The 25,758-nt window shown below is 45.6% G+C and overlaps 1 protein-coding gene across 1 annotated transcript in view; it reads right to left on the bottom strand.

Moving 5' to 3' along the window:
* The window catches only part of KIAA1109 (KIAA1109 ortholog), a 590,259-nt gene that overhangs the window by 49,248 nt on the left and 515,253 nt on the right, over positions 1–25,758 (bottom strand). The window contains 4 exon segments of the mRNA XM_029584454.1: positions 4,132–4,289; positions 9,940–10,093; positions 23,441–23,698; positions 24,375–24,512. Of these exon segments, the coding sequence (XP_029440314.1) occupies positions 4,132–4,289; positions 9,940–10,093; positions 23,441–23,698; positions 24,375–24,512 (708 nt within the window).

The following is a 25,758-nucleotide window of genomic DNA, read 5'->3' as shown; positions in this document are numbered from 1 at the left end:
AGTGGCGCCTGAGGCCCTCGCCTTCCTTTAAATGTCCCTCGGCGCCGTCACTGATGTCGCCGGGGGCGGGTCCTTCGGCTGTGTGGGTACTTGCCAGGTTCTTGTACCTTCGTTTGGCCTCTGTTGGAAACAGGATGCTGGGCTTGATGGACCCTTTGTTGTGCCGGAGGTGGACCCTTGTGCCGAGGTGGGGTTGACACAACCTGTAGGTAGGGACCTACGGGGACCCACCGTCGGCAGGCAGAGTGGGCTGATGAACAGAGGCCAGCTGGAGCTTCACTAATACCAGCCCTTGTTCCCCGTGGGTTGAGCCTTTGGGTGCCGGGGTGGCTGGACTTAGGTGGGCCTCTGTATATAGACGATGAGGAGATCGAGTTCAGCCCAGAGACAGCAGAAGAGAGATGGTACAGTCTTACACTGGACAAGGTAATGTCCTGGAGACTTGGGCGCCAAAGGAACGAAGGCAGACAGGGGGTGCCCGATCAAGAGCAGCCCAAAGCCTGAACTGACCAAGTCCAGGAAGTAAGCTGAAGAGGCGTCAAGGGACAGGCTTGAGTCAGGGCTGGCGGCAATCTGGAAGCACTGGCAAGCAAGGCCGAGGTCTGATCACAGGGATAGTCAAGCATAGTCAAAGGATGCTAAGGTCTGGGTCTGGAGAGAGGCAACGGCGTAGTCAGGCAATGCAGAGGTCTGGGTCTGGAGAGAGGCAACGGCATAGTCAGGCCATGCAGAGGTCCGGGCCTGGAGAGAGGCAACAGTGTAGTCAGGCAATGCAGAGGTCCAGGCCTGGAGAGAGGCAACGGTGTAGTCAGGCAATGCAGAGGTCCGGGTCTGGAGAGAGGCAACGGCGTAGTCAGGCGAAGCAGAGGTCCAGGCTTGGTGAGAATCGATGGCGTGGTCAGGCGAAGCAGAGTCAAAGTCCATGTAGGCAATCCGAGGTAAGGTGCAAGGCAGGAACGTAGGAACAAGGACACAGGAGACAGGAACCAGGATCAAACGAGAAACACAGGAGTGAGATGAATATCTAAGGAGGCAACGAGTACTCGACCAGCAAGGAGACTGTTGCAAGGCAAAGATAGCGAGCGGAGCCTGCTCTTAAATACTGAAGCTCCACCGATGTCATCATCCGGGGCCGCGGCTTGGTTCCCGCTGCGTGCCCTACATAAGCATTGGTGATGCGCGTGCGCCAAGGGAGGGGCGCGGCGCTGATTAGTGGCATCTCTCCGCGGGCCACGCGGAAAGGACCAATGTGAAGCAATGGACGTGGTGGCTGGACCGGGAACGCCAGGGACTGCAGCTGAGCTGGAGGCACCAGGGGAGGCCCGAGGACGAAGCTGGCGGCCCACCGTTGCAAAGGAAGAGGAACCAGGAGCTGGAGTTACTGCAGAGAGGTGAGGTGGCCGTGCAACACGCTTGGTCTGACCCAGCATGGCAATTTCTTATGTTCTTATGGATAATACATTGAAATTGTCAGTTGAGTGTGCTGTGGCAGTCAAAAAAGCAAACAGAATGTTAGGATTTAAGAAGGGAATGGTGAATAAAACTGAAAACGTCATAATGTCTCTCTATCGCTCCATGGTGAGACCGCACCTTGAGTAATATGTGCAATTCTGGTTGCAGTAGAGAAGATGCAGAGCAAGCGTTCAAAATGATAAAGGAGATAGAACAGCTCCCCTATGAGGAAAGGCTAAAGAGGTTAGGGCTGTTCAGCTTGGAGAAGAGTCGGCTGAGTGGGGATAAGATAGAGATCTTTAAGATCATGAGAGGTCTTGAACGAGTAGATGTGAATCGGTTATTTACACTTTCGGATAATAGAAGGACTAGGGGGCATTCCATGAAGTTAGCAAGTAGCACATTTATAATTAATCGGAGAAAATTCTTTTTCACTCAGTGCACAACTAAACTCTGGAATTTGTTGCCAGAGGATGTGGTTAGTGCAGTTATTGTAGCTGGGTTCAAAAAAGGTTTGGATAAGTTCTTGGAGAAGTCCATTACCTGCTATTAATCAAGTTTGCTTAGGGAATAGCCACTGCTATTACTGGCATCAGTAGCATGGGATCTTCTTAGTGTTTGGATACTTGCCAGGTTCTTGTGGCCTAGTTTTGCCTCTGTTGGAAACAGGATGCTGGGCTTGATGGATCCTTGGTCTGACCCAGCATCTTCACATCTACCTGTTCTAGACCTCTCATAGAGGTGATTAAAATCATGAGAGGTCTAGAACAGGTAGATGTGAATCGGTTATTTACTCTTTCAGATAATAGAAAGACTAGGGGGCATTCCATGAAGTTAGCATGGGGCACATTTAAAACTAATCGGAGAAAGTTCTTTTTTACTCATCGCACAATTAAACTCTGGAATTTGTTGCTGGAGGATGTGGTTGGTGCAGTTAGTGTAGCTGTGTTTAAAAAAGGATTGGATAAGTTCTTGGAGGAGAAGTCCATTACCTGCTATTAAGTTCACTTAGAGAATAGCCATTGCCATTAGCAATGGTTACATGGAATAGATTTAGTTTTTGGGTACTTGCCAGGTCCTTGTGGCCTGGATTGGCCACTGTTGGAAACAGGATGCTGGGCTTGATGGACCCTTGGTCTGACCCAGTATGGCATGTTCTTATGTTCTTGTTACTTTTGTTTTTACATTTTGGTTGTCAGGGATGCCTTGAATGGTGGTCCCGGGATGAGGAGGGGGGTCAGATGTGACTCCTGCACATTTCTTTGCCTTTTTGCCATTTTGTTTTTCTTTTTTAAAGGTGTGCCCTTTAAGGCGATGGGGGTGACATCACACGTAAAGGAATCACTCCGTGTTGTTTTGCCATAAGTCAAAACAACGTGGCCCTACAGCCGGGATGTTTTTTAGGGAAGAAACCCACTATCACAGCTACATTCCCCTGCGATAGTGGGGCCCCTCCAGTAAAAATCACCACCTAAGTTTGTACCTGAGGCAATGGAGGGAGAAGCGTGCCCAAAGTCACAAGAAGCAGCAGTGGGAGAAGAGAAATTTGAATCCGGGCCTTCTAAGGTCTCAGCCTACTGCTCTAACCACTGGGCTACTCTTCTATTTCCAGTGTAGAAAACCAGGGGCCTCGTTCCCTACTGAAGAAATAACACACCTGGCTGCATGTGAGAAGTGATTAATACATCTCTGCTCTTCTGTGGTGATATCCGAGATTTCTCAGAATCCCAATAAACACAAACGTGGAGCCAGCTTCACACTGCACTTCACAATATTTCTGCTCCAGAACCTCTGCACAGCAGCAGCAAATGTGTACATGGGCGCCAGGCATTCGACGCCCCCTCAATGTCTAACTCCATCTGCACTTCCAAGTTGCATTTTTTATTTAAATGTGTGGAGTTTCTCAGAATCTGCTCGGTATCTTGTACACCTATATACGGAAGAGATCACGTTGCCTTGCCTATCTGGGGCATTAAGATCTCTTTCCAGGGAACATGGAGTTTTTGGTAGCCATCCCCTCTCTCTCTCAGGCTCCCAAATGGCAGCTTAATTTGCAAGTAAAGATTACGCCTATCTGTACAGATCTTGGATTTCTTTTCCACATTAATGAAGAATGCCATATCCCTTTCAGCGTTGAGATATTTGAGAGTATTGAGGTCTTCTAACTTTTGCAACCTTTTCAAATTGTATTATAATCTTATTTTCATTTCATTTATTCTTTTAGTTTTAATTGTACCATTTGTATTTTGTGTCTTTATTTGCATTGCATGCTCATTACTCTGTATGGCTACAATATTTATTGACTAGAAGTATACAAACAATTTCAAAGTAAGTATATAAATAATCTGGTGTCAGCCAAAATTAGCTGAGACCTGAAGAAATGGATGGATCTGTGTCGTGGGCAGAAAGTATTAATTTGGTAGAAATAAGTGCTGCTACACATCTTACGTACTTGTTCCATTACTCTTTAATGTCATTCATTAATACGTGGGATGTAAAATGTAGTAAAATGTTCTCTCTACAATAAAAGGTATCAACAGCAGCAAAGAACTGAGGTTTCTCCAGAAGCATATAACTTATGTTAGCATGATGTTTATCACCTTTAAAAGAGCCAAAAAGAAGTCACAATTTATTACTGGCCCTATGGACAGTTTCAGAGCTTTTCTTTCATTTACTTACCAACCATCTCCAGGGTGTTCACATCTATGGTTCCACCAACTACACCACCCCGAGAGTCTAGCTGAGATCTTCCCAGACCAACAGACATGCTAATCTCTCTGTCTCGATTGCTGCCCACTGACAGACGGCCCTGGCTTTTCAAACCACTGGTAGTCCATCTGAAAGAGAAAGAGACAGGAGGCTGATGCAAGGGACACAGCTCCACCAAGAGCCCATGCCAGAAACTGCACTGAATGAAGGATGGGAAATAATACACTGCTACATAAGCAAAGTGGGCAGGCTCTGGCAGAACAATTGCATTTTTGGACTAGGCCACGCCTACGGATAATTTTTGCATGCACCATTTCTTAGCGTCCAGGCAGATGAATTCAGAACAAGTGGGTTATGCACTCCTACCAGCAGATGGAGACGGAGCAAGCTGATGTCACCGTACATATACCCCCTACAGTGACCTCAGCCTGCCAGTATTCTCCGTCTCCAGCAGATGGTGGACATGCATTTCCCCAATGGGGATTGCTTCAATTTTCAGGAGGAGAATTAAGGAAGAAAATTAGTGCTATACTCTCCTGTGGTGATATCAAATGGTCTCTTCCCCAGTTGAGATTTCCTGAGGTGATTTCCATGGTCCCTCAGAGGTGTGCCATGGCCCAGTAGCTGGTTTTTCGGCATAGGCTTAGCTGCTCGAGCAACTGAAAGGCAGCAGGTGCTGGAAGCCGAGCACAGTGGCGACAGCAAACACCCACAGCTGGAGACCTTCTCTGTGCTCAGCCAGGTAAGGCTGAGCTCTGGTATGTTTAAAAAAGAAAAACCCCCCAAAACTACAGAGACTTAGCAGGAGGTTTTACTTGCAGGGCTTCCTCCTTCCTCCAGTCTCCGTGCACCATTCTAACGTTTGTCCTGCTCCATGGGAGGGCTAGGGACGTGGGCAGTCTGTGGATGTTTTTTGCTATAAATAACATTTTGGTTCCTGGTTCCACCCTTTAGATAAGGTCTTTTCCTAGATCGGTTTCCTTTCAAGTCCTCTAGACGGCGATATTTCCTGTTTACCACTGATGCACCAGTTATGAATTATAACAGCCATGCACAGAATAAATTCTGACAGCACCAGACTTGCTATAGCAGGAGAAGGACTTTTACTCAGGTGAACTTTAAACTGCCTTGCATCAGTGGAAACTAGAAACCTTGTTCTAAAGCAGTATAGGAGGCCTCATCAGATGTGCCTGTTTGCCAGTCCTATGCAAATAAAGAAACCAGACTGAAGAGACAATACAACTTAAGATCATAAGCAAGTGTCAGGGATACAGGCAAGCAATAGCCCACCTTGGAAGGAAAGGGGGAGCAGCCTGGGACAGTGCTGACACTCTGACATGCAGCTTGACATGCCAACGTGGCAGGACCCGTCCTGAAGAAATTTGCAAGGCAGCCACATGGTCATCACTGCATACCTTCACATCTCATTACTGCCTTGACCAACAAGCAGCCACGGAAGCGAAGATAGGGCAAGCAATACTGCAATCTCTATCCTCCTGTCCTCGGTGACTGCCACACTGTCAAAGATCACGTCCAACCATATATGTCATAAATGACGTGATCGGGAGCTTTGGACTCCCATGACAGCATGGCTAATTCAGCCCTGCTATCCACGGGAAAAAGCAAGTTTGCTTACCGTAAACAATGTTTCCGTAGATAGCAGGATGAATTAGCCATGCTGACCCACCCTCCTCCCTGGCAGTCACCAAGTCTTCGACTACACTACAGCTTTATTACAGACTGAGGAGATACCGTTACTTTCCTGCGCGGGAACACACGTGCAGCCGCAGAGAGCAAAGCTCTGTTCTCTGCTTTGACAAGCTCCGCCTCCCGGGCCTGATTGACAGATCCCATGACAGCATGCCTAATTCAGCCCTATCGACGGGAAAATCAAGTTTACTTAGGGAATAGCCACTGCTATTAATTGCATCAGTAGCATGGGATCTTCTTGGTGTTTGGATAATTGCCAGGTTCTTATGGCCTGGATTGGTCACTGTTGGAAACAGGATGCTGGGCTTGATGGACCCTTGGTCTGACCCAGCATGGCATGTTCTTATGCTCTTATGTTCTTAAAGCATTAATAAGGCAAACCAAAAAATGAATTTGAAAAGAAGCAACAACTCAAAATAAAAACTTTTCCAAGTATATTTGAAACAAGAAGCTGGATCAGTAGATGACCTAGAGGTAAAAGGAGCACTCTGGAAAGGCAAAACCATAGTAGAAAAATGAAATAAAATCTTTGCTTTGGTCTTTGAGGAGGAAGTTGAGGAAATACTTATGCTTGAAACATTCTTTGAAAGTGAGGCTTTAGAGGAACTGAATCAAATCATAGTGAATTGGGAAGACGTAACAGAGCAGTATATACCCAAGGTGACCAACTTTTCACACAAGTGCCACAAACCAGAATTCACAGTAGCAAAGAGCCACCGTACATTTCAAGAGCTGGGGTGGGGGGAGGGGGCAGGTGCAGTCTAGATGAAGAAGAAGGCTGCCCCTGAAAGAAAAGGCCAACTCTCTCCCTCCCAGACACAAAGACACACACACAACCCTTCTCTTGCTCTCCCAAACACAAAGACAGACATACACATATACAACCCTTCCACTTTCCCCCAGACACACACAAACACCCTTCCTCGCTTTCCCAGATGCAAAGATATACATATACACTTCCACTCTCTTTCCCAGACACACACACCTACAACCCTTCCACACTCTCTCTTCCGGATACAAAGACACATACACACACAAGCTTCTACTCTCTATCTCAAGCACACACAATCCTTCCACTTTCTCTCTCTCCCTGACACAGACACAAACCCTTCCTAACTCTCTCAGACACAAAGATACACACACACAAAACTCTTCCACTCTCTCTCTCCCAGACACACACAATGTTTCCACTCTGTTTCCCAGAAACAAAGACACACATACAATCCTTCCACACTCTCTTTCTCAGACAGCCAGACGCACACACACACACAACCCTTCCACTATCTCTCTTGTCTTCCCAGATACACACAAACGCAACCCTTCCACTCTGTCTCTCAGACACACACAAAACTTTCACTTTTTTTTCTCTCCCCCACACACAAACTTTCCACACCCTCTTTCTCCCAGACACAAAGACACATACAATCCTTCCACTCTCGCTTTCTCCCAGACACATACACACAAACCTTCCACTTTCTCTCTGTCTCCCAGACACAAAGACACACACATAACCCTTCCACTCCCAGACAAAAGACATGTACACCTCTTCCACTCTTTCTATCCCAGACACACACACACACATCTCCAACTCTTTTTTCCTTCCAGACACAAAGACACACAACTCTTCCACACTCTCTCTCTCCCAGACATAAGAACGCACACACACAACCATTCCATTCTCTCTCTTTCTCCCAGACACAAACACACATACACACAAGGAACCTTTCCATTCTCTCTTACTCCCATACACAACTTCAAGCACACAACCCTTCCATTTTCTTTTTCTCACAGAAACACAAAGAACCCTTCCACTCTTTCTCCCAGACACACACACAACCCTTCCACACACACACTTTCTTCCAGACACAAAGACACAGCCAATCCCTCCTACTCTCCCTCTTCTAGACACAAATACATAGAAACATAGAAATGACGGCAGAAGAAGACCAAATGGCCCATCCAGTCTGCCCAGCAAACTATGCACTTTTTTTTTCCTCTTACTTGTTACGCTTGGCTCTTAGTATCTTTTAGTTTTATTTCCCTTCCACCCCACCATTAATGTAGAAAGCAGTGTTGGAACTGCATCTAATTGAATATGTAGCTTAGTTAGGGGTAGTAACCGCCTCAATAAGCAAGCTACACCCATGCTTTTGTTTACTCGACTATGTAATTTAGTCCTTGTTGGTTGTTGTCTATATATATATAGATACTCTTTTCTACATTGCCCCTGCCGTTGAAGCAGAGAGCTATGTGTTGAAAGTGAAGTATCAGACTTTCTCTCCTGCCGTTGAAGCAGAGAGCTATGTTGGCTATGCGTTGAAGGTGACGTAACAGACTTTCTCCCCTGCCGTTGAAGCAGAGAGCTATGCTGGATATGCGTTGAAAGTGAAGTAACAGACTTTCTCCCCTGCCGTTGAAGCAGAGAGCTATGCTGGATATGCGATGAAAGTGAAGTATCAGACTTTCTCCCCTGCCGTTGAAGCAGAGAGCTATGCTAGATATGCATTGAAAGTAAAGTATCAGGCTTATTTGGTTTGGGGGTAGTAACCGTCGTAACAAGCAAGCTACACCCCGCTTTTTTGTGAATGCAAATCCTTTTTTTTTCCACATTTCCTCTTACCGTTGAAGCTTAGAGCAATGTTGGAGTCGCATTAACCGTGTGTATGTATATTGAATAAGGGTATTATCTCCAGGTAGTAGTCTTCATTCCCGCGAGCCACCCCCTCTTCATTCACATCCTCTAGACTTGATGGATCCAGTGTTTACCCCACGCCCTTTTGAAGTCCTTCACAGTTCTGGTCTTCACAACTTCCTCCGGAAGGGCATTCCAGGCATCCACCACCCTCTCCGTGAAGAAATACTTCCTGACATTGGTTCTGAGTCTTCCTCCCTGGAGCTTCAGCTCGTGACCCCTAGTTCTGCTGATTTTTTTTTGACGGAAAAGGTTTGTCGTTGTCTTTGGATCATTAAAACCTTTCAAGTATCTGAAAGTTTGAATCATATCACCCCTGCTCCTCCTTTCTTCCAGGGTGTACATATTTAGATTCTTCAATCTCTCCTCATAAGTCATTCGATGAAGACCCTCCACCTTTCTGGTTGCCCTTCTCTGTACCGCTTCCATCTTGTCTCTGTCTCTTTGTAGATACGGTCTCCAGAACTGAACACAGTACTCCAGATGAGGCCTCACCAAGGACCTGTACAAGGGGATAATCACTTCCCTTTTCTTTTTTTCCAATATAATTTTTATTCAAAACACATTGATTATAAGCCATAATACAATAACATGTATATAGTTAGAGAACTGCGCAAATAATACAAAGAAACAGATAATGCACATAATCAAGGCATAGATTACAGATGATCACTGCACAACAGGAACATAATGGATCAGGAGTATAGGGAATGTACTAGAATTATAATAGAATACAAGCCTGATAAGAGAAACCGCCTGTGATCCCCTGGTGAAATGACCATGCTCCACAGGAAAGGAAAAACTGCAGCTAGCAATAAATGGCAAAGAAAAACCAATAGATAAATGTGTTGGCGTCATGTGTGAGCAAATTGGTGGAATAAAGTATATCACGGCCCCAGGCCTCTAAGTCTGAGTGATTTCCTGTGCGTCCTGTGTCTTAACTAGGAGAATCAAGGGTTTCCTCATCAGAGTGACCCATATCTCTTCTCCACTGGAGATACGGAGCCCACGTCTTTTCAAATTTAGGTATTTGTTTATGCTTTAGTGCTGTTATCTTATACATCACACTCATATTGTCTAACTTTTGTAGTAAGGAAGATTTAGTGGGCACAGTAGTTTGTTTCCAGAAAAGCGCCAATAAACACCGGGCCCCCAGACAGAACTGATTAGGGAATAGCCACTGCTATTAATTGCATCAGTAGCATGGGTTCTTCTTAGTGTTTGGATAATTGCCAGGTTCTTGTGGCCTGGATTGGCCACTGTTGGAAACAGGAGGCTGGGCTTGATGGACCCTTGGTCTGACCCAACATGGCAAGTTCTTATGTTCTTATAAATGATTCAGTGAAGCGCAATTCTACTCCATTTCTTGGACTTACGTGGTATTGCCCATCACATTGCTCATATTCATCTGAACGTTCAGTTGCTTCAAGCTGATGGCAAACACAACTAACGTTTCCCAGGGTGAACCTTGCTGACTCGCTGATTTGTTTGCTTTATTGAAGGAGGATGATGAGGTTTTTGCCAGTGAATCTGTAAACAAATAGAAAGGGAAAAATATATTTCAATAGTGTAATTTTACAAATGATTAAGTATTTCGGTATGTGTACACACACATCTGCATGTGCAGGCAAGAACAGACACCGGGAGAACATTAAGGGTGTTGATGTTAATTCTGGCTGCGCTCGCAGCCACTGCACAGTGCAATGACATTTTCTAAAAGCAGAACTGCACCTAGAAAATGTTTTGGCATGTCCACAAATAATCCCATATTTACCTTCCAAAATCTCATTTTTATACTGACTATATACAGAATGCTTTGAAATTACAACGAAGACAGGGCATGTTACAAAGCTGCTTGGGCTAATGCAGACTCAAAAGTGCATTCAAACAGCAGCTTCAGCACTTAGGACATGAGCTAAAATTCTTCAGGCACATCTGGGGGTGTATTATTGCATTTATAAATGCTTTGGGATTTATTTTTCTTTTAAAACTGACAAAAAGTATACTTTTAATTTCTTTAATGCTGTTCATTCTACTGTTTTCAATGATATCACAGTAATCCTATAAACAATAACATTATTAAAGCTGCCCTGACCGTTCAAAGCCTAAGGATTTTTCACTCTACAGGGCCAAATTTCAAGTAATAAAAGCTGTGACAAATCACAATGTTCGATATTTCTCAATAACTTTATAAAGAATTCTGTAGCAGTCACATGAATATGCCAAATCAAATAGCTTTCTTCTTCTAGGTGTCATAGTGGATAACACATTGAAATCGTCGGTACAGTGTGCTGCGGCAGTCAAAAAAGCAAACAGAATGTTGGGAATTATTAGAAAGGGAATGGTGAATAAAACGGAAAATGTCATAATGCCTCTGAATCGCTCCATCTGGAGACCGCACCTTGAATACTGTGTACAATTCTGGTCGCCGCATCTCAAAAAAGATATAATTGCGATGGAGAAGGTACAGAGAAGGGCAACCAAAATGATAAGGGGAATGGAACAGCTCCCCTATGAGGAAAGACTAAAGAGGTTAGGACTTTTCAGCTTGGAGAAGAGACGACTGAGGGGGGATATGATAGAGATGTTTAAAATCATGAGAGGTCTAGAACGGGTAGATGTGAATCGGTTATTTACTCTTTCGGATAGTAGAAAGACTAGGGGACACTCCATGAAGTTAGCATGGGGCACATTTAAAACTAATCGGAGAAAGTTCTTTTTTACTCAACGCACAATTAAACTCTGGAATTTGTTGCCAGAGAATGTGGTTCGTGCAGTTAGTACAGCTGTGTTTAAAAAAGGATTGGATAAGTTCTTGGAGGAGAAGTCCATTACCTGCTATTAAGTTCACTTAGAGAATAGCCACTGCCATTAGCAATGGTAACATGGAATAGACTTAGTTTTTGGGTACTTGCCAGGTTCTTGTGGCCTGGATTGGCCTCTGTTGGAAACAGGATGCTGGGCTTGATGGACCCTTGGTCTGACCCAGTATGGCATTTTCTTATGTTCTTATGTTCAACCATTTTACAAGTTTCATTTAGTCAGTTAGTTAGAAAAAAACTGAAAGGAGCAGCTACAAAGGTAAAAAGTGTGCAAGAGGCGTGGTCATTGTTAAAAAATACCATCCTAGAAGCACAGTCCAGATATAATCCACAAATTAAGAAAGGTGGAAAGAAGGCAAAACTATCACAGGCATGGTTAAAAGGGGAGGTGAAAGAAGCTATTTTAGCCAAAAGATCTTCATTCAAAAATTGGAAGAAGGATCCAACAGAAGAAAATAGGATAATGCATAAGCGTTGGCAAGTTAAATGTAAGACATTGATAAGACAGGCAAAGAGAGAACTTGAAAAGAAGTTGGCCGGAGAGGCAAAAACTCACAGTAAAAACTTTTTTAAATATATCCGAAGCAGAAAGCCTGTGAGGGAGTCAGTTGGACCGTTAGATGATCGAGGGGTTAAAGGGGCACTTGGAGAAGATAAGGCCATTGTGGAAATATTAAATTATTTCTTTGCTTCAGTGTTTACTGACGAGGATGTTGGGGAAATACCTGTATCAGAGAAGGTTTTCATGGGTAATGATTCAGATGGACTGAACCAAATCACGGTGAACCTAGAAGATGTGGTAGGCCTGATTGACAAACTGAAGAGTAGTAAATCACCTGGACCGGATGGTATACACCCCAGGGTTCTGAAGGAAATAAAAAATGAAATTTCAGACCTATTAGTAAAAATTTGAAACCTACCATTAAAATCATCCATTGTACCTGAAGACTGGAGGTGGCTAATGTAACCCCAATATTTAAAAAGGGCTCTAGGGGCGATCCAGGAAACTGCAGACTGGTTTGCCTGACTTCAGTACCAGGAAATATAGTGGAAAGTGTTCTAAACATCAAAATCACAGAACATATAGAAAGACATGGTTTAATGGAACAAAGTCAGCATGGCTTTACCCAAGGCAAGTTTTGCCTCACTAATCTGCTTCACTTTTTTGAAGGAGTTAATAAACATGTGGATAAAGGTGAACCGGTAGATGTAGTATATTTGGATTTTCAGAAGGTGTTTGACAAAGTTCCTCATGAGAAGCTTCTAGGAAAAGTAAAAAGTCATGGGACAGGTGCTGATGTCCTTTCATAGATTACAAACTGGCTAAAAGACAGGAAACAGAGAGTAGGATTAAATGGACAATTTTCTCAGTGGAAGGGAGTGGGCAGTGGAGTGCCTCAGGGATCTGTATTGGGACCCGTACGTTTCAATATATTTATAAATGATCTGGAAAGAAATGCGACAAGTGAGGTAATCAAATTTGCAGATGATACAAAATTGTTCAGAGTAGTTAAATCACAAGCAGATTGTGATAAATTGCAGGAAGACCTTCTGAGACTGGAAAATTGGGCATCCAAATGGCAGATGAAATTTAATGTGGATAAGTGCAAGGTAATGCATATAGGGAAAAATAACCCATGCCATAGTTACACAATGTCAGGTTCCATATTAGGTGCTACAACCCAAGAAAGAGATCTAGGTGTCATAGTGGATAACACATTGAAATCGTCGGTTCAGTGTGCTGCGGCAGTCAAAAAAGCAAACAGAATGTTGGGAATTATTAGAAAGGGAATGGTGAATAAAATAGAAAATGTCATAATGCCTCTGAATCGCTCCATCTGGAGACCGCACCTTGAATAGTTGCGATGGAGAAGGTACAGAGAAGGGAACCAAAATGATAAGGGGAATGGAACAGCTCCCCTATGAGGAAAGACTAAAGAGGTTAGGACTTTTCAGCTTGGAGAAGAGACGGCTGAGGGGGGATATGATAGAGGTCTTTAAGATCATGAGAGGTCTTGAACGAGTAGATGTGAATCAGTTATAGCCACTGCTATTAATTGCATCAATAGCATGGGATCTTCTTAGTTTTTGGGTACTTGTCAGGTTCTTGTGGCCTGGTTTGGCCTCTGTTGGAAACAGGATGCTGGGCTTTATTGACCCTTGGTCTGACCCAGCATGGCAATTTCTTATGTTCTTAATACAGAGTTATAGGGATAAATGTTTTTTAATTTTAAAGCATAATTTGAGACTCGGATGGGATCTGAATTTTTCTATCAGTGGGAAACTCATATGTATAATTCCTCCAGCCTCTTTACAGCATTCCTTAAGCTCTGACCCACAAAATGGTGAGGCTCTCTCGTTGGCATACACAATGACAGGAAATCTACGCAGCGCTTCCATGAAATGGTGTCTGATGTGGTTGTGTGAAAGCTACCTTATTTGACATCACAACAAATTTAAGGCTTCCCACTCACCTTTTCCTCAAAATAAAACATGCAGACGGTTTCCCAAGTCTCCCTTTGGGATTAACAGGCATTCTGTCCCAGATCTTCTTTATCTTGATACTATTTTGGGTTTCTTTCCTCAAGTTCTGCAAATCTTCAGATTAAAACCCCTCAAAACACTTTTTAAACTGCAGAGTGAGGGTAATTAGGCTTCTCTTTCATCCCCATGACTGCCAAATTAGGTCCTATTGTGGCTATTTTAATAGGCATAGGCACCTGTTTAAAATGGGGTAATTCAGGGCCAACTTGAGACCCCAAACCACCTGTGGCCACCTCAGGAGGTCCTCGCACCCTGTGCAAAATGTTTAGTTTGCCTCCGTTCTAGCTTTTAAAGAAGCTCTGAGGGTCCCTTTGGAACAGATAGGGTGACCTTCACACGGAACCTTGAAATTACTGTGGGGACGTCTGCTGGGTTCCCCCACCCTGAATCGGGCTTTAGTTTTTAATTCCCCCGATCTAGCCATGAAGCAGAAGTGACTCTCGAGGCCACTTCTGGTGCAGCCCACATGTTCTGCCAGCACTGGGGACTTTCACACCTGTCCCTGTTGTGCATCTCGGAGGTTCGCCAGTGCTACTATGATCCTCCTGTGATTGTGTGCGCCACCGACCAAGGGAAGCAATGTGATATCCCTGCTCACTCCAGGACAGCTGACCGTGGGATCCCTTTCGCAGCCACCCAAGAACAGCTGGTTCTCTCTCCTGACAGCTGCAATGATCACGGTTGCTCAATCAACCTTTCCTGCTTCCCTGCAGGGCAGCCCAGGCCTGGGACACCTCAGGACTGCCGCAACAACATGGGCTATTATAGCCTCCAAATCCAGCAGCCAAGTAAAATACATTTTCAGCCTCTGTCTCTTCTTTTAAATTAAAAAGATTTATAGCCCCCATATTCATTTTAACCCTACTGTGTTATACCCAATTAATAGCTCAAAGGGCTGCAATAAAATCTAGCATGAGACGAAGAATTGTCGTCAAGGTGAAGGTTGAAACTGGTGGATGCATAATAGCTGTATATAATGCGTCTATAAATTGCTGACTGGTTGTAGTTTTTATATCAAGTTTTTATTTAAAACAAGGCGGCCATATGCAATAGGCTCAGTTCTGAAAAGCAAACTAGAAGATGTCTGAGGTCCCTGTCTGCTGTCATATTCTGTGTTAAGAGCAGGGTTTGTTTGTTTTTTCAAGCAGCAGCACTAAAACCTTTTTCAGAAAATTCAGCTGGCACCTAACAGTAGCAATCATTAAGGTTCTAGCTTTTATTCCATTTCTTGTCTTTTTGTATAAATCTTTTTTTTGAAAACATATAATAATAATAACATTTTAAAAGGAAGCTGAAGCTTCAGACACCATGTATAATCGCTGAAGAAACTGGAAGATGTAACAAACATCCAAATATTTGTCAAGTTTCAATAAAAGACACAAAAGTGCAGATTGCCATGGAAAGGAAAGATCAAGAGCAACGAGACATAATACGATGTGGGGGGGAGGGAACCTCAGAGGAAATACATCTTTACTGAGAAGGAAGTAGCAGCCTTGAAGAAACTGCCAGCTATGTGGTGGAAACAAAAAGCTAAAATGTACACCTGCTTGGGACAGATACAGAGGGCAGTGGTAGGAACAAGGCAGAGATGAGGGAGGACTGCTGGGATTGGAAGCAGAGAGCAGACCTCAAAATGTGCCTTGGGTAAGGAGCCCTACCCTACAAGCGTCAATCATAAAATGTAAACCTGCTTGGGACAGATACAGAGGGCAGTGGTAGGAACAAGGCAGAGATGAGGGAGGACTGCTGGGATTGGAAGCAGAGAGCAGACCTCAAAATGTGCCTTGGGTAAGGAGCCCTACCCTACAAGCGTCAAACCTAAAATGTAAACCTGCTTGGGACAGATACAGAGGGCAGTGGTAGGAACAAGGCAGAGATGAGGGAGGACTGCTGGGATTGGAAGCAGAGAGCAGACCTCAAAATATGCCTTGGGTAAGGAGCCCTACCCTACAAGCGTCAATCATAAAATGTAAACCTGCTTGGGACAGATACAGAGGGCAGTGGTAGGAACAAGGCAGAGATGAGGGAGGACTGCTGGGATTGGAAGCAGAGAGCAGACCTCAAAACGTGCCTTGGGTAAGGAGCCCTACCCTACAAGCGTCAAACCTAAATTGTAAACCTGTTTGGGACAGATACAGAGGGCAGTGGTAGGAACAAGGCAGAGATGAGGGAGGACTGCTGGGATTGGAAGCAGAGAGCAGACCTCAAAACGTGCCTTGGGTAAGGAGCCCTACCCTACAAGCGTCAAACCTAAAATGTAAACCTGCTTGGGACAGATACAGAGGGCAGTGGTAGGAACAAGGCAGAGATGAGGGAGGACTGCTGGGATTGGAAGCAGAGAGCAGACCTCAAAATGTGCCTTGGGTAAGGAGCCCTACCCTACAAGCATCAAACCTAAAATGTAAACCTGCTTGGGACAGATACAGAGGGCAGTGGTAGGAACAAGGCAGAGATGAGGGAGGACTGCTGGGATTGGAAGCAGAGAGCAGACCTCAAAATGTGCCTTGGGTAAGGAGCCCTACCCTACAAGCATCAAACCTAAAATGTAAACCTGCTTGGGACAGATACAGAGGGCAGTGGTAGGAACAAGGTAGAGATGAGGGAGGACTGCTGGGATTGGAAGCAGAGAGCAGACCTCAAAATGTGCCTTGGGTAAGGAGCCCTACCCTACAAGCATCAAACCTAAAATGTAAACCTGCTTGGGACAGATACAGAGGGCAGTGGTAGGAACAAGGCAGAGATGAGAGAGGACTGCTGGGATTGGAAGCAGAGAGCAGACCTCAAAATGTGCCTTGGGTAAGGAGCTCTACCCTACAAGCATCAAACCTAAAATGTAAACCTGCTTGGGACAGATACAGAGGGCAGTGGTAGGAACAAGGCAGAGATGAGAGAGGACTGCTGGGATTGGAAGCAGAGAGCAGACCTCAAAATGTGCCTTGGGTAAGGAGCTCTACCCTACAAGCATCAAACCTAAAATGTAAACCTGCTTGGGACAGATACAGAGGGCAGTGGTAGGAACAAGGCAGAGATGAGGGAGGACTGCTGGGATTGGAAGCAGAGAGCAGACCTCAAAATGTGCCTTGGGTAAGGAGCTCTACCCTACAAGCATCAAACCTAAAATGTAAACCTGCTTGGGACAGATACAGAGGGCAGTGGTAGGAACAAGGCAGAGATGAGAGAGGACTGCTGGGATTGGAAGCAGAGAGCAGACCTCAAAATGTGCCTTGGGTAAGGAGCTCTACCCTACAAGCATCAAACCTAAAATGTAAACCTGCTTGGGACAGATACAGAGGGCAGTGGTAGGAACAAGGCAGAGATGAGAGAGGACTGCTGGGATTGGAAGCAGAGAGCAGACCTCAAAATGTGCCTTGGGTAAGGAGCCCTACCCTACAAGCGTCAAACCTAAAATGTAAACCTGCTTGGGACAGATACAGAGGGCAGTGGTAGGAACAAGGCAGAGATGAGGGAGGACTGCTGGGATTGGAAGCAGAGAGCAGACCTCAAAATGTGCCTTGGGTAAGGAGCCCTACCCTACAAGCATCAAACCTAAAATGTAAACCTGCTTGGGACAGATACAGAGGGCAGTGGTAGGAACAAGGCAGAGATGAGGGAGGACTGCTGGGATTGGAAGCAGAGAGCAGACCTCAAAATGTGCCTTGGGTAAGGAGCCCTACCCTACAAGCGTCAAACCTAAAATGTAAACCTGTTTGGGACAGATACAGAGGGCAGTGGTAGGAACAAGGCAGAGATGAGGGAGGACTGCTGGGATTGGAAGCAGAGAGCAGACCTCAAAATGTGCCTTGGGTAAGGAGCCCTACCCTACAAGCATCAAACCTAAAATGTAAACCTGCTTGGGACAGATACAGAGGGCAGTGGTAGGAACAAGGTAGAGATGAGGGAGGACTGCTGGGATTGGAAGCAGAGAGCAGACCTCAAAACGTGCCTTGGGTAAGGAGCCCTACCCTACAAGCGTCAAACCTAAAATGTAAACCTGCTTGGGACAGATACAGAGGGCAGTGGTAGGAACAAGGCAGAGATGAGGGAGGACTGCTGGGATTGGAAGCAGAGAGCAGACCTCAAAATGTGCCTTGGGTAAGGAGCCCTACCCTACAAGCATCAAACCTAAAATGTAAACCTGCTTGGGACAGATACAGAGGGCAGTGGTAGGAACAAGGCAGAGATGAGGGAGGACTGCTGGGATTGGAAGCAGAGAGCAGACCTCAAAATGTGCCTTGGGTAAGGAGTCCTACCCTACAAGCGTCAAACCTAAAATGTAAACCTGCTTGGGACAGATACAGAGGGCAGTGGTAGGAACAAGGCAGAGATGAGAGAGGACTGCTGGGATTGGAAGCAGAGAGCAGACCTCAAAATGTGCCTTGGGTAAGGAGCCCTACCCTACAAGCGTCAAACCTAAATTGTAAACCTGTTTGGGACAGATACAGAGGGCAGTGGTAGGAACAAGGCAGAGATGAGGGAGGACTGCTGGGATTGGAAGCAGAGAGCAGACCTCAAAACGTGCCTTGGGTAAGGAGCCCTACCCTACAAGCGTCAAACCTAAAATGTAAACCTGCTTGGGACAGATACAGAGGGCAGTGGTAGGAACAAGGCAGAGATGAGGGAGGACTGCTGGGATTGGAAGCAGAGAGCAGACCTCAAAATGTGCCTTGGGTAAGGAGCCCTACCCTACAAGCATCAAACCTAAAATGTAAACCTGCTTGGGACAGATACAGAGGGCAGTGGTAGGAACAAGGCAGAGATGAGGGAGGACTGCTGGGATTGGAAGCAGAGAGCAGACCTCAAAATGTGCCTTGGGTAAGGAGCCCTACCCTACAAGCATCAAACCTAAAATGTAAACCTGCTTGGGACAGATACAGAGGGCAGTGGTAGGAACAAGGCAGAGATGAGGGAGGACTGCTGGGATTGGAAGCAGAGAGCAGACCTCAAAACGTGCCTTGGGTAAGGAGCCCTACCCTACAAGCATCAAACCTAAAATGTAAACCTGCTTGGGACAGATACAGAGGGCAGTGGTAGGAACAAGGCAGAGATGAGGGAGGACTGCTGGGATTGGAAGCAGAGAGCAGACCTCAAAATGTGCCTTGGGTAAGGAGCCCTACCCTACAAGCGTCAATCATAAAATGTAAACCTGCTTGGGACAGATACTGAGGGCAGTGGTAGGAACAAGGTAGAGATGAGGGAGGACTGCTGGGATTGGAAGCAGAGAGCAGACCTCAAAATGTGCCTTGGGTAAGGAGCTCTACCCTACAAGCATCAAACCTAAAATGTAAACCTGCTTGGGACAGATACAGAGGGCAGTGGTAGGAACAAGGTAGAGATGAGGGAGGACTGCTGGGATTGGAAGCAGAGAGCAGACCTCAAAATGTGCCTTGGGTAAGGAGCCCTACCCTACAAGCATCAGGCTTCTATGACCGCCTGCTCAGATATATCCTTAGCTAAGCACACCGGATTGCTCAATTAATCCTTATTTGGCCTCATCTACTATATTATTATAGTATATGCAAGGGATATAATAGCATACATTATACATTGTGGCACCGCACTGGCTTCCTGTACAATCCAGAATTCATTATAAACTCTAAATTTTAATATCATTAGCATTAGCCCATGTTTAATAGGAGAGACTCTTCAACCATACAATCCGCAGAGAGCCCTAAGATCACAAAACAAAGGACTTCCAGAGGTGCCCACAACTCAAAACACACACCTAACACAAATAAGAGACCGAATGTTTTCCATAAATGGCCCCGAACTATGGAACTCTCTTCCTGAGTCTCTACACCAGATAACAGAAAGAAAGAGTTTCAAAAGAGAACTTTTTAAAGCAAGAACGGGGGTTCATAGCGTAACTAGGCATGGTGAAGCTGCCAGTTCAGATAAAAAGACTGCTGAAAACTACATACCCCACTTCGAAGCAATGACACAGAGAAATGACTTTTCCTGTCAGCAAGTTTTCAACTGTGATGTAACTGGACTATTCTGGAAGAAAATGCCCAAGAGAACATACATTACCCAGGAAGAAAAGAAAATGCCAGGCCACAAGCCAATGAAGGATAGGCTAACCTTACTGCTATGTGCCAATGCAAGTGGTGACCTCAAGATAAAGCCTCTCTTGGTTTATCATTCTGAGACCCTTAGAGTGTTCAGAAAACAGAATGTCATGAAGAATAGGTTAGGGGTCATGTGGAGATCGAACAGAAAAGCCTGGGTGACAAGAGTCCTTTTTCTTGAGTGGATAAGGGAGGTTTTCTGTCCTTCTGTGCAAAAATATCTGGAGGACAAAGGCTTACCACTCAAGGCCCTCCTCATCATGGACAATGCTCCAGCTCACCCACGAGACTTGGAAGACTATCTGGCTGAAGAATTCCCATGGCTCACAGTAGAGTTCCTCCCACCCAATACAACTCCTCTACTGCAGCCTATGGACCAGCAGGTCATAGCTAACTTTAAGAAGCTATACACCAAGGAACTGTTCCAGAAGTGCTTCCAGATGGTTTCAGATACGGATTTAACCCTTAAAGAATTCTGGAAGGAACACTACAGCATCCTTTCATGTGTGGGGTTAATAGAGAAATCCTGGGCCAATGTCTCTCAAAGGACATTGAGATCTGCGTGGAAGAAAGTGTTGTCTAAAATTATAGAACAGCAAGACCTCGAAGGACAGGAGCCTGAACCTGCAACTGACCCTGTGGTCAATGACATTGTCACTATAGCAGAGTCCATAGGCTTGCAGGTAGATGGTGCTGATGTTGCAGAACTGGTGGAGGAACACTCAGAGGAATTGTCTACAGAGGAACTTCAGCAATTTCTGGCTGAGCAACAGAAAATGCCAGCTGAGGAGCTTTCTGAAGAGGAGGAGGAGGAGGAGCAACAATCAGTGCAGCAAATTTCCGCTTCTAGAATCAAGGACATTCTAAAAAAATGGACAGAGCTACAAACATTTGTAGAGAAGACCTACCCAGACAGAGGAAAAGCCAATCATTGCATTCACTTGCTTAATGATAATGTCATGTCATACTACAGGACAGTGTTGAAAAAAAGACAGAAACAGACAACCTTAGACCAGTTTTTAATTGAGAAAAGGTTGAGACCAAGTGAGCCAGAAACAGGTCTTAGTGAGCTACAGAATCCCCCAAGGAAAGAAAGGACACCAGAGAGCCAGATTCCAGATGTTCTTATGGAATGGGACTCTCCTTCTGAACAATAACCACCTTCCATTTCGTCCCCCGATGCTGTTTGCTTCCCCTTCCTCCCTTCCTGCAAACCAAAGATGGCAACTTTTAAATAAATAAATAAATAAATAAATAAATAAATAAATAGAAAAATAAACTTGAATTGTTGTTTCCGGTAGGCTAAGCACATTTTATAACCTTTTGGTGAGTGCACTAGGGAAGTATTGGTGTTTCTGGTAATTAACGACCTTATACAACCATTTTTTATGATAGAAATGTTTAGGCAAAGGGTGCTTTTCGAAGGTTCAGCACACATTATTGTTTTCCCATTGTTTCCTATGGAAAAAATAGTCTTGACTTACAACCAACTTGGGTTACAACCAGCCCTCTGGAACCAATTAAGTGTGTAACCCAAGGGCCCACTGTACTGTCATATTGACCTAGAATATGAACATTGAGACAGAATGGGATTGTTAAATCACTAACTGAAAGCTGATTTTGTAAACCGTTGTGATCTTATTCTGGAACGACGGTATATATAACGCCCAAATAAATAAATATTCATTCAGTGTTAAAAAAGAGCTAAAAATATTACAGAGAACCATTTCACATTTTCAAAGCAGATTCTTCCGATTCTCTGGGAGCAACCATATTTGCAGAAGAGACACACATTCTATCACAAGACATGGATGCAAATGGTTGAAAGGTTACTATCGGGCCGATACAGTAAGGTGTGGTAGAAAGAGGTACGTTAGTGCCCGGCGTACCCGCGTTTGCCGCACGCACAGTTCGGATCACCTACCGCTCGATACTGTATTTAAATGGCATGCAAATGCAAGCCGTGTCCAACGCGCGTCCATGAAGCGCAATCCATTTTACTGGATAAGCACTCTACAGCGCCTATACAGTATCCTGGGTCATTTGAAATGACGTTTGAAATGACAGGTACCAGGAAGTGGATGGTTCTCCTACAGACCCCGCTGCCTTGAGCGCCTGGCGCCAGCAAGCCCCAGCAGCCGGCGATCGGAGGCAGGGAGCGCAACAAAGCACCCTCCTTCGGACGGACAAAAGAGATGAAATTTCAGAGTCCCAAACCAACCCAATCCAAGCCCCAGAAGAGAGAGACGAAATTTCACAGTCCCAAACTTTCTCCCAGCCCCCGCTCACCTGCCCTGGCTGCGGCCACGCAAGCCCCCAGCAGCAGCAGTAGAATTAGAAGGGCGTCGAGAGAGACCGGCTTCAGCAGCCCCGCCGGCGAAGGATGAATACGTGCACGCCTGTACGTCCAAATATGGGCGCTCAAGGCAGCGAAGGTGCATGCGCACACGCCGTGACCTCCGACGTCCAGCCGGTCACAGCGTGTGAGCATGCGCCTTCGCTGCCTTGAGCGCCCATATTGGACCTACAGGCGTGCACGTATTCACCTTCGCTGGCGGGGCTGCTGAAGACGCTCTCTCTCGCCGCCCTTCTACTGCTGCTGCTGGGGGCTTGCGTGGCCGCGGCCAGGGCAGGTGAGCGGGGGCTGGGGGAAAGTTTGGGACTGTGAAATTTCGTCTCTCTCTGCTGGGGCTTGGATTGGGTTGGTTTGGTTTGGGACTGGGTGGCTAAGTGTGAGAAGCATTTTTTTTTGTGGATTGGGTTGGTTTGGGACTGGGCGGCTAAGTGCGAGAAGCATTTTTTTTCTGTGGATTGGGTTGGTTTGGGACTGGGCGGCTAAGTTCACCACACTAACGCCAGTGTCAGGGTAGGCGGTAAATTAGTAGGTTAAAGACGCACTTTACTGTATGGGAGGGAATAGCTAATCGGATCGTTTACATACATAGGCAAAAAAGACTTCAGAATTTCTGAAGTCACAGGGTCACGTACAGGAAACAAATTCCCTAGATTGCTATTTGTTTTTATAACCGTAAAGCACAGATTAGCAAACAGATTTCCTACCATAATAAAGAGGGAACGAAAATGCCACAGGCAAGCAAGGTGACATTCTGAACAAGCCAGATAATTCTGATGCTTTAATTCCCGAACAAATGATTTCAGAGATGGAACATTAAAACTGAATTTGACTGTGAACATCACTTGAAATTCACTGAAGTTGCTTGAAATGAAGATCAGGATCCAAAAAGATGTCCCTGCTACAAGTATACGATTTACCAACCACAAAGGAAGATGACAAAACTTAGCTGAATCTGCTCAGTAGCACCTGACAGCTCTTGCTAAGACAGACCGTACCTGAAACGTCAACTTTCTGGGTTAGAGAAGGTCAGCGCACGAGCCATCGCCCCCCACCCGATAGCACGAGGCAGTGTCCTTCCCATTTACTGTACCTTTCCTAGGGACGGAGGAGTCAGACACACTCCTGGATCGGGCAGCCGCCGGAGACTTCAGGTTGTGGGATACCGCTCCCGGGGACATGCTGCTGGTCGACGCGTGCTCGGTGAACACGTTGGGGGACTGCGCCATGTGCTGGAACGAGGCCGACTGACTGGGCTGGTCCCAGGTCCGATAGTAAGCTTTACGCGAGGATTCGGGGGAAAGGTGCTGGCTAATCCCTTCGATGGAGTCCGGGGTTCCAGGACCAGACGCTGCGGGAGAAGCAGGAGGGTAGCACTGTTAATCATTCTATAAATTAAACTGACTTATACTTAAGTTACTGCTGAAGAAATGAAAAGATAACTCGGACACATTTTGAAATAACCTCTTTTACATGCAGGAAATCTGGAAGGACAGACATTAAATAATGGACGACGCCGACACTATTCCTTTCTGTCCCAAACCACAGTAAATGAAGAGCTGGCAGGCTGACCCGAGAACCTGGCTGCGCAAAGCCTCATGCCGCTTCCATGATAACCTTGGCCTCCTGTCCCTGCCCCCCCCCCCCCCCCCCCCCGGGAAGGCAGGAGCTGGGACCCAAGCAAGCCCTCCTTTTCTACTGACATCGGCCAGGTGGCCAAACAGCAACTTTTTACTGGCCAAGAGGGAGCTGCATGCTGCTGCAATGTTCAGTGTCCACGCAGATATGGAATGGGGTAGAAAACGGGGAAAGCACTGGAGGAGGCAGGGCACACCAGTGAGAGTCATGGAGCTTTTATTTTTTTGTACAACATCACCTAGGAGGGGGATCCTCTTTTCTTAAATACATTGTAAGTTCTGGCTTTAAGGTAACCTTGTCTTTTCTAAAAAAAAAAAAACGTACTAAGAGGATTTTTTACTGTCTAAAACCTGAAAGATCACATGCGCTCCTCTGGAGGGAGAACCCACCTGGCAAATTGATGGTTTGATCACCCAGAAAAAGGCGTCTGGCAATACTTCTCCGATACCAGGCTCTTGGAAAAGCCAAAATTTCACTGAGTCGCCGCATGTCATATTTAAAGGAAGCTGATCCAATATCACAAACAGCTGGGGAAATAAAGAGAGAGTCCTTAACATGTGAAATGCTGACAGGGGAACTGCCAGGGTGACACCAGCAACGGCCGGGCCACAGCCCAGTGCCCAAGCATCCAAAGAAGAGAAGACCGTGACGCACTGGAGCTGCAGGGAATAACTTTCTTTTCTTTCTAAGCAGTGCCAAAAGTATAACATTATGTCTAATTAATGGAGAAGTTACTTACCTGATAATTTCATTTTCCTAAGTGTAGACAGATCAACTCAGGACCAATGGGTTATGTGCTCCTCTGCTAGCAGATGGAGACGGAGTCAGGTTTCAAAGCTGACGTCACAGTACACACAGCCCTGCAGTGACCTCAGCCATTCAGTATTATCTTCAAAAGCATCGTGGACATAGTATTGACAAAATCTGATTAAAACTTGATTATAACCTGATTAAAACATGATTAAAAAGGGATAATCATAACTGTACTCAACCAAACCAACGCAGAATCCCAGCAAGATCCTAGATGCCCTGATCTAGGGATTGGGCGACAGCTTACCCATAACCTCTTGGAATCGATATTCACTTCACAGATGATTCCTTGGCACCGTTCTTGGGCAGCCGTGGGCGGGATGCTGAGTCCATCTGTCTACACTAAGGAAAACGAAATTATCAGGTAAGTAATTTCTCCATTTCCTAGCGTGTAGCCAGATGGACAGAAGCTATTCCCGATTGGGGCGGGAAGCTGACCACAGTCCGGTTAGCACCGCCCTTGCAAAGGCTGCGACCTCTTGGGCCTGAACATCCAAGCGATAGAACCTGGAGAGGGTGTGCAAGGAAGACCACGTCGCTGCTTGGCAGATGTCGATGGGAGAAAATAGCTTAGCTTCAGCCCAGGATACTGCCTGAGCCCTAGTAAAATGAGTTTAACTTGAAAGGGTAATGACTTTCCTGCCTCTACTTAAGCTCCCGTGACCACCTCCTTGATCCAGTGAGCTATGGTAACCCATGAAGCTGGTTTGCCCTGCCTACTTCCACCATGAAGAACAAACAAGCGGTCCATTTGCGCACCGGTTCTGAAAGTTCCAGATACTGCATCAAAATCCTACTGACGTTTAAATGGTGGAGGAAGTGATATTCTTCCGTGTCCTTGTGCCTATCTAGGGATGGCAATGAAATAGACTGATTCCCATGAAACTCGAGAAGAATGGAATGGTATGAAGTTGTAACGCCCTTGGGGTCATCCAGAGGAATGGTTCCCTACATGACAATGCC

This window comes from Rhinatrema bivittatum, chromosome 1 (genome assembly GCF_901001135.1).
Source record: "Rhinatrema bivittatum chromosome 1, aRhiBiv1.1, whole genome shotgun sequence".
NCBI lineage: Eukaryota > Metazoa > Chordata > Amphibia > Gymnophiona > Rhinatrematidae > Rhinatrema > Rhinatrema bivittatum.
This window is presented reverse-complemented; position numbering and strand designations above follow the sequence as displayed.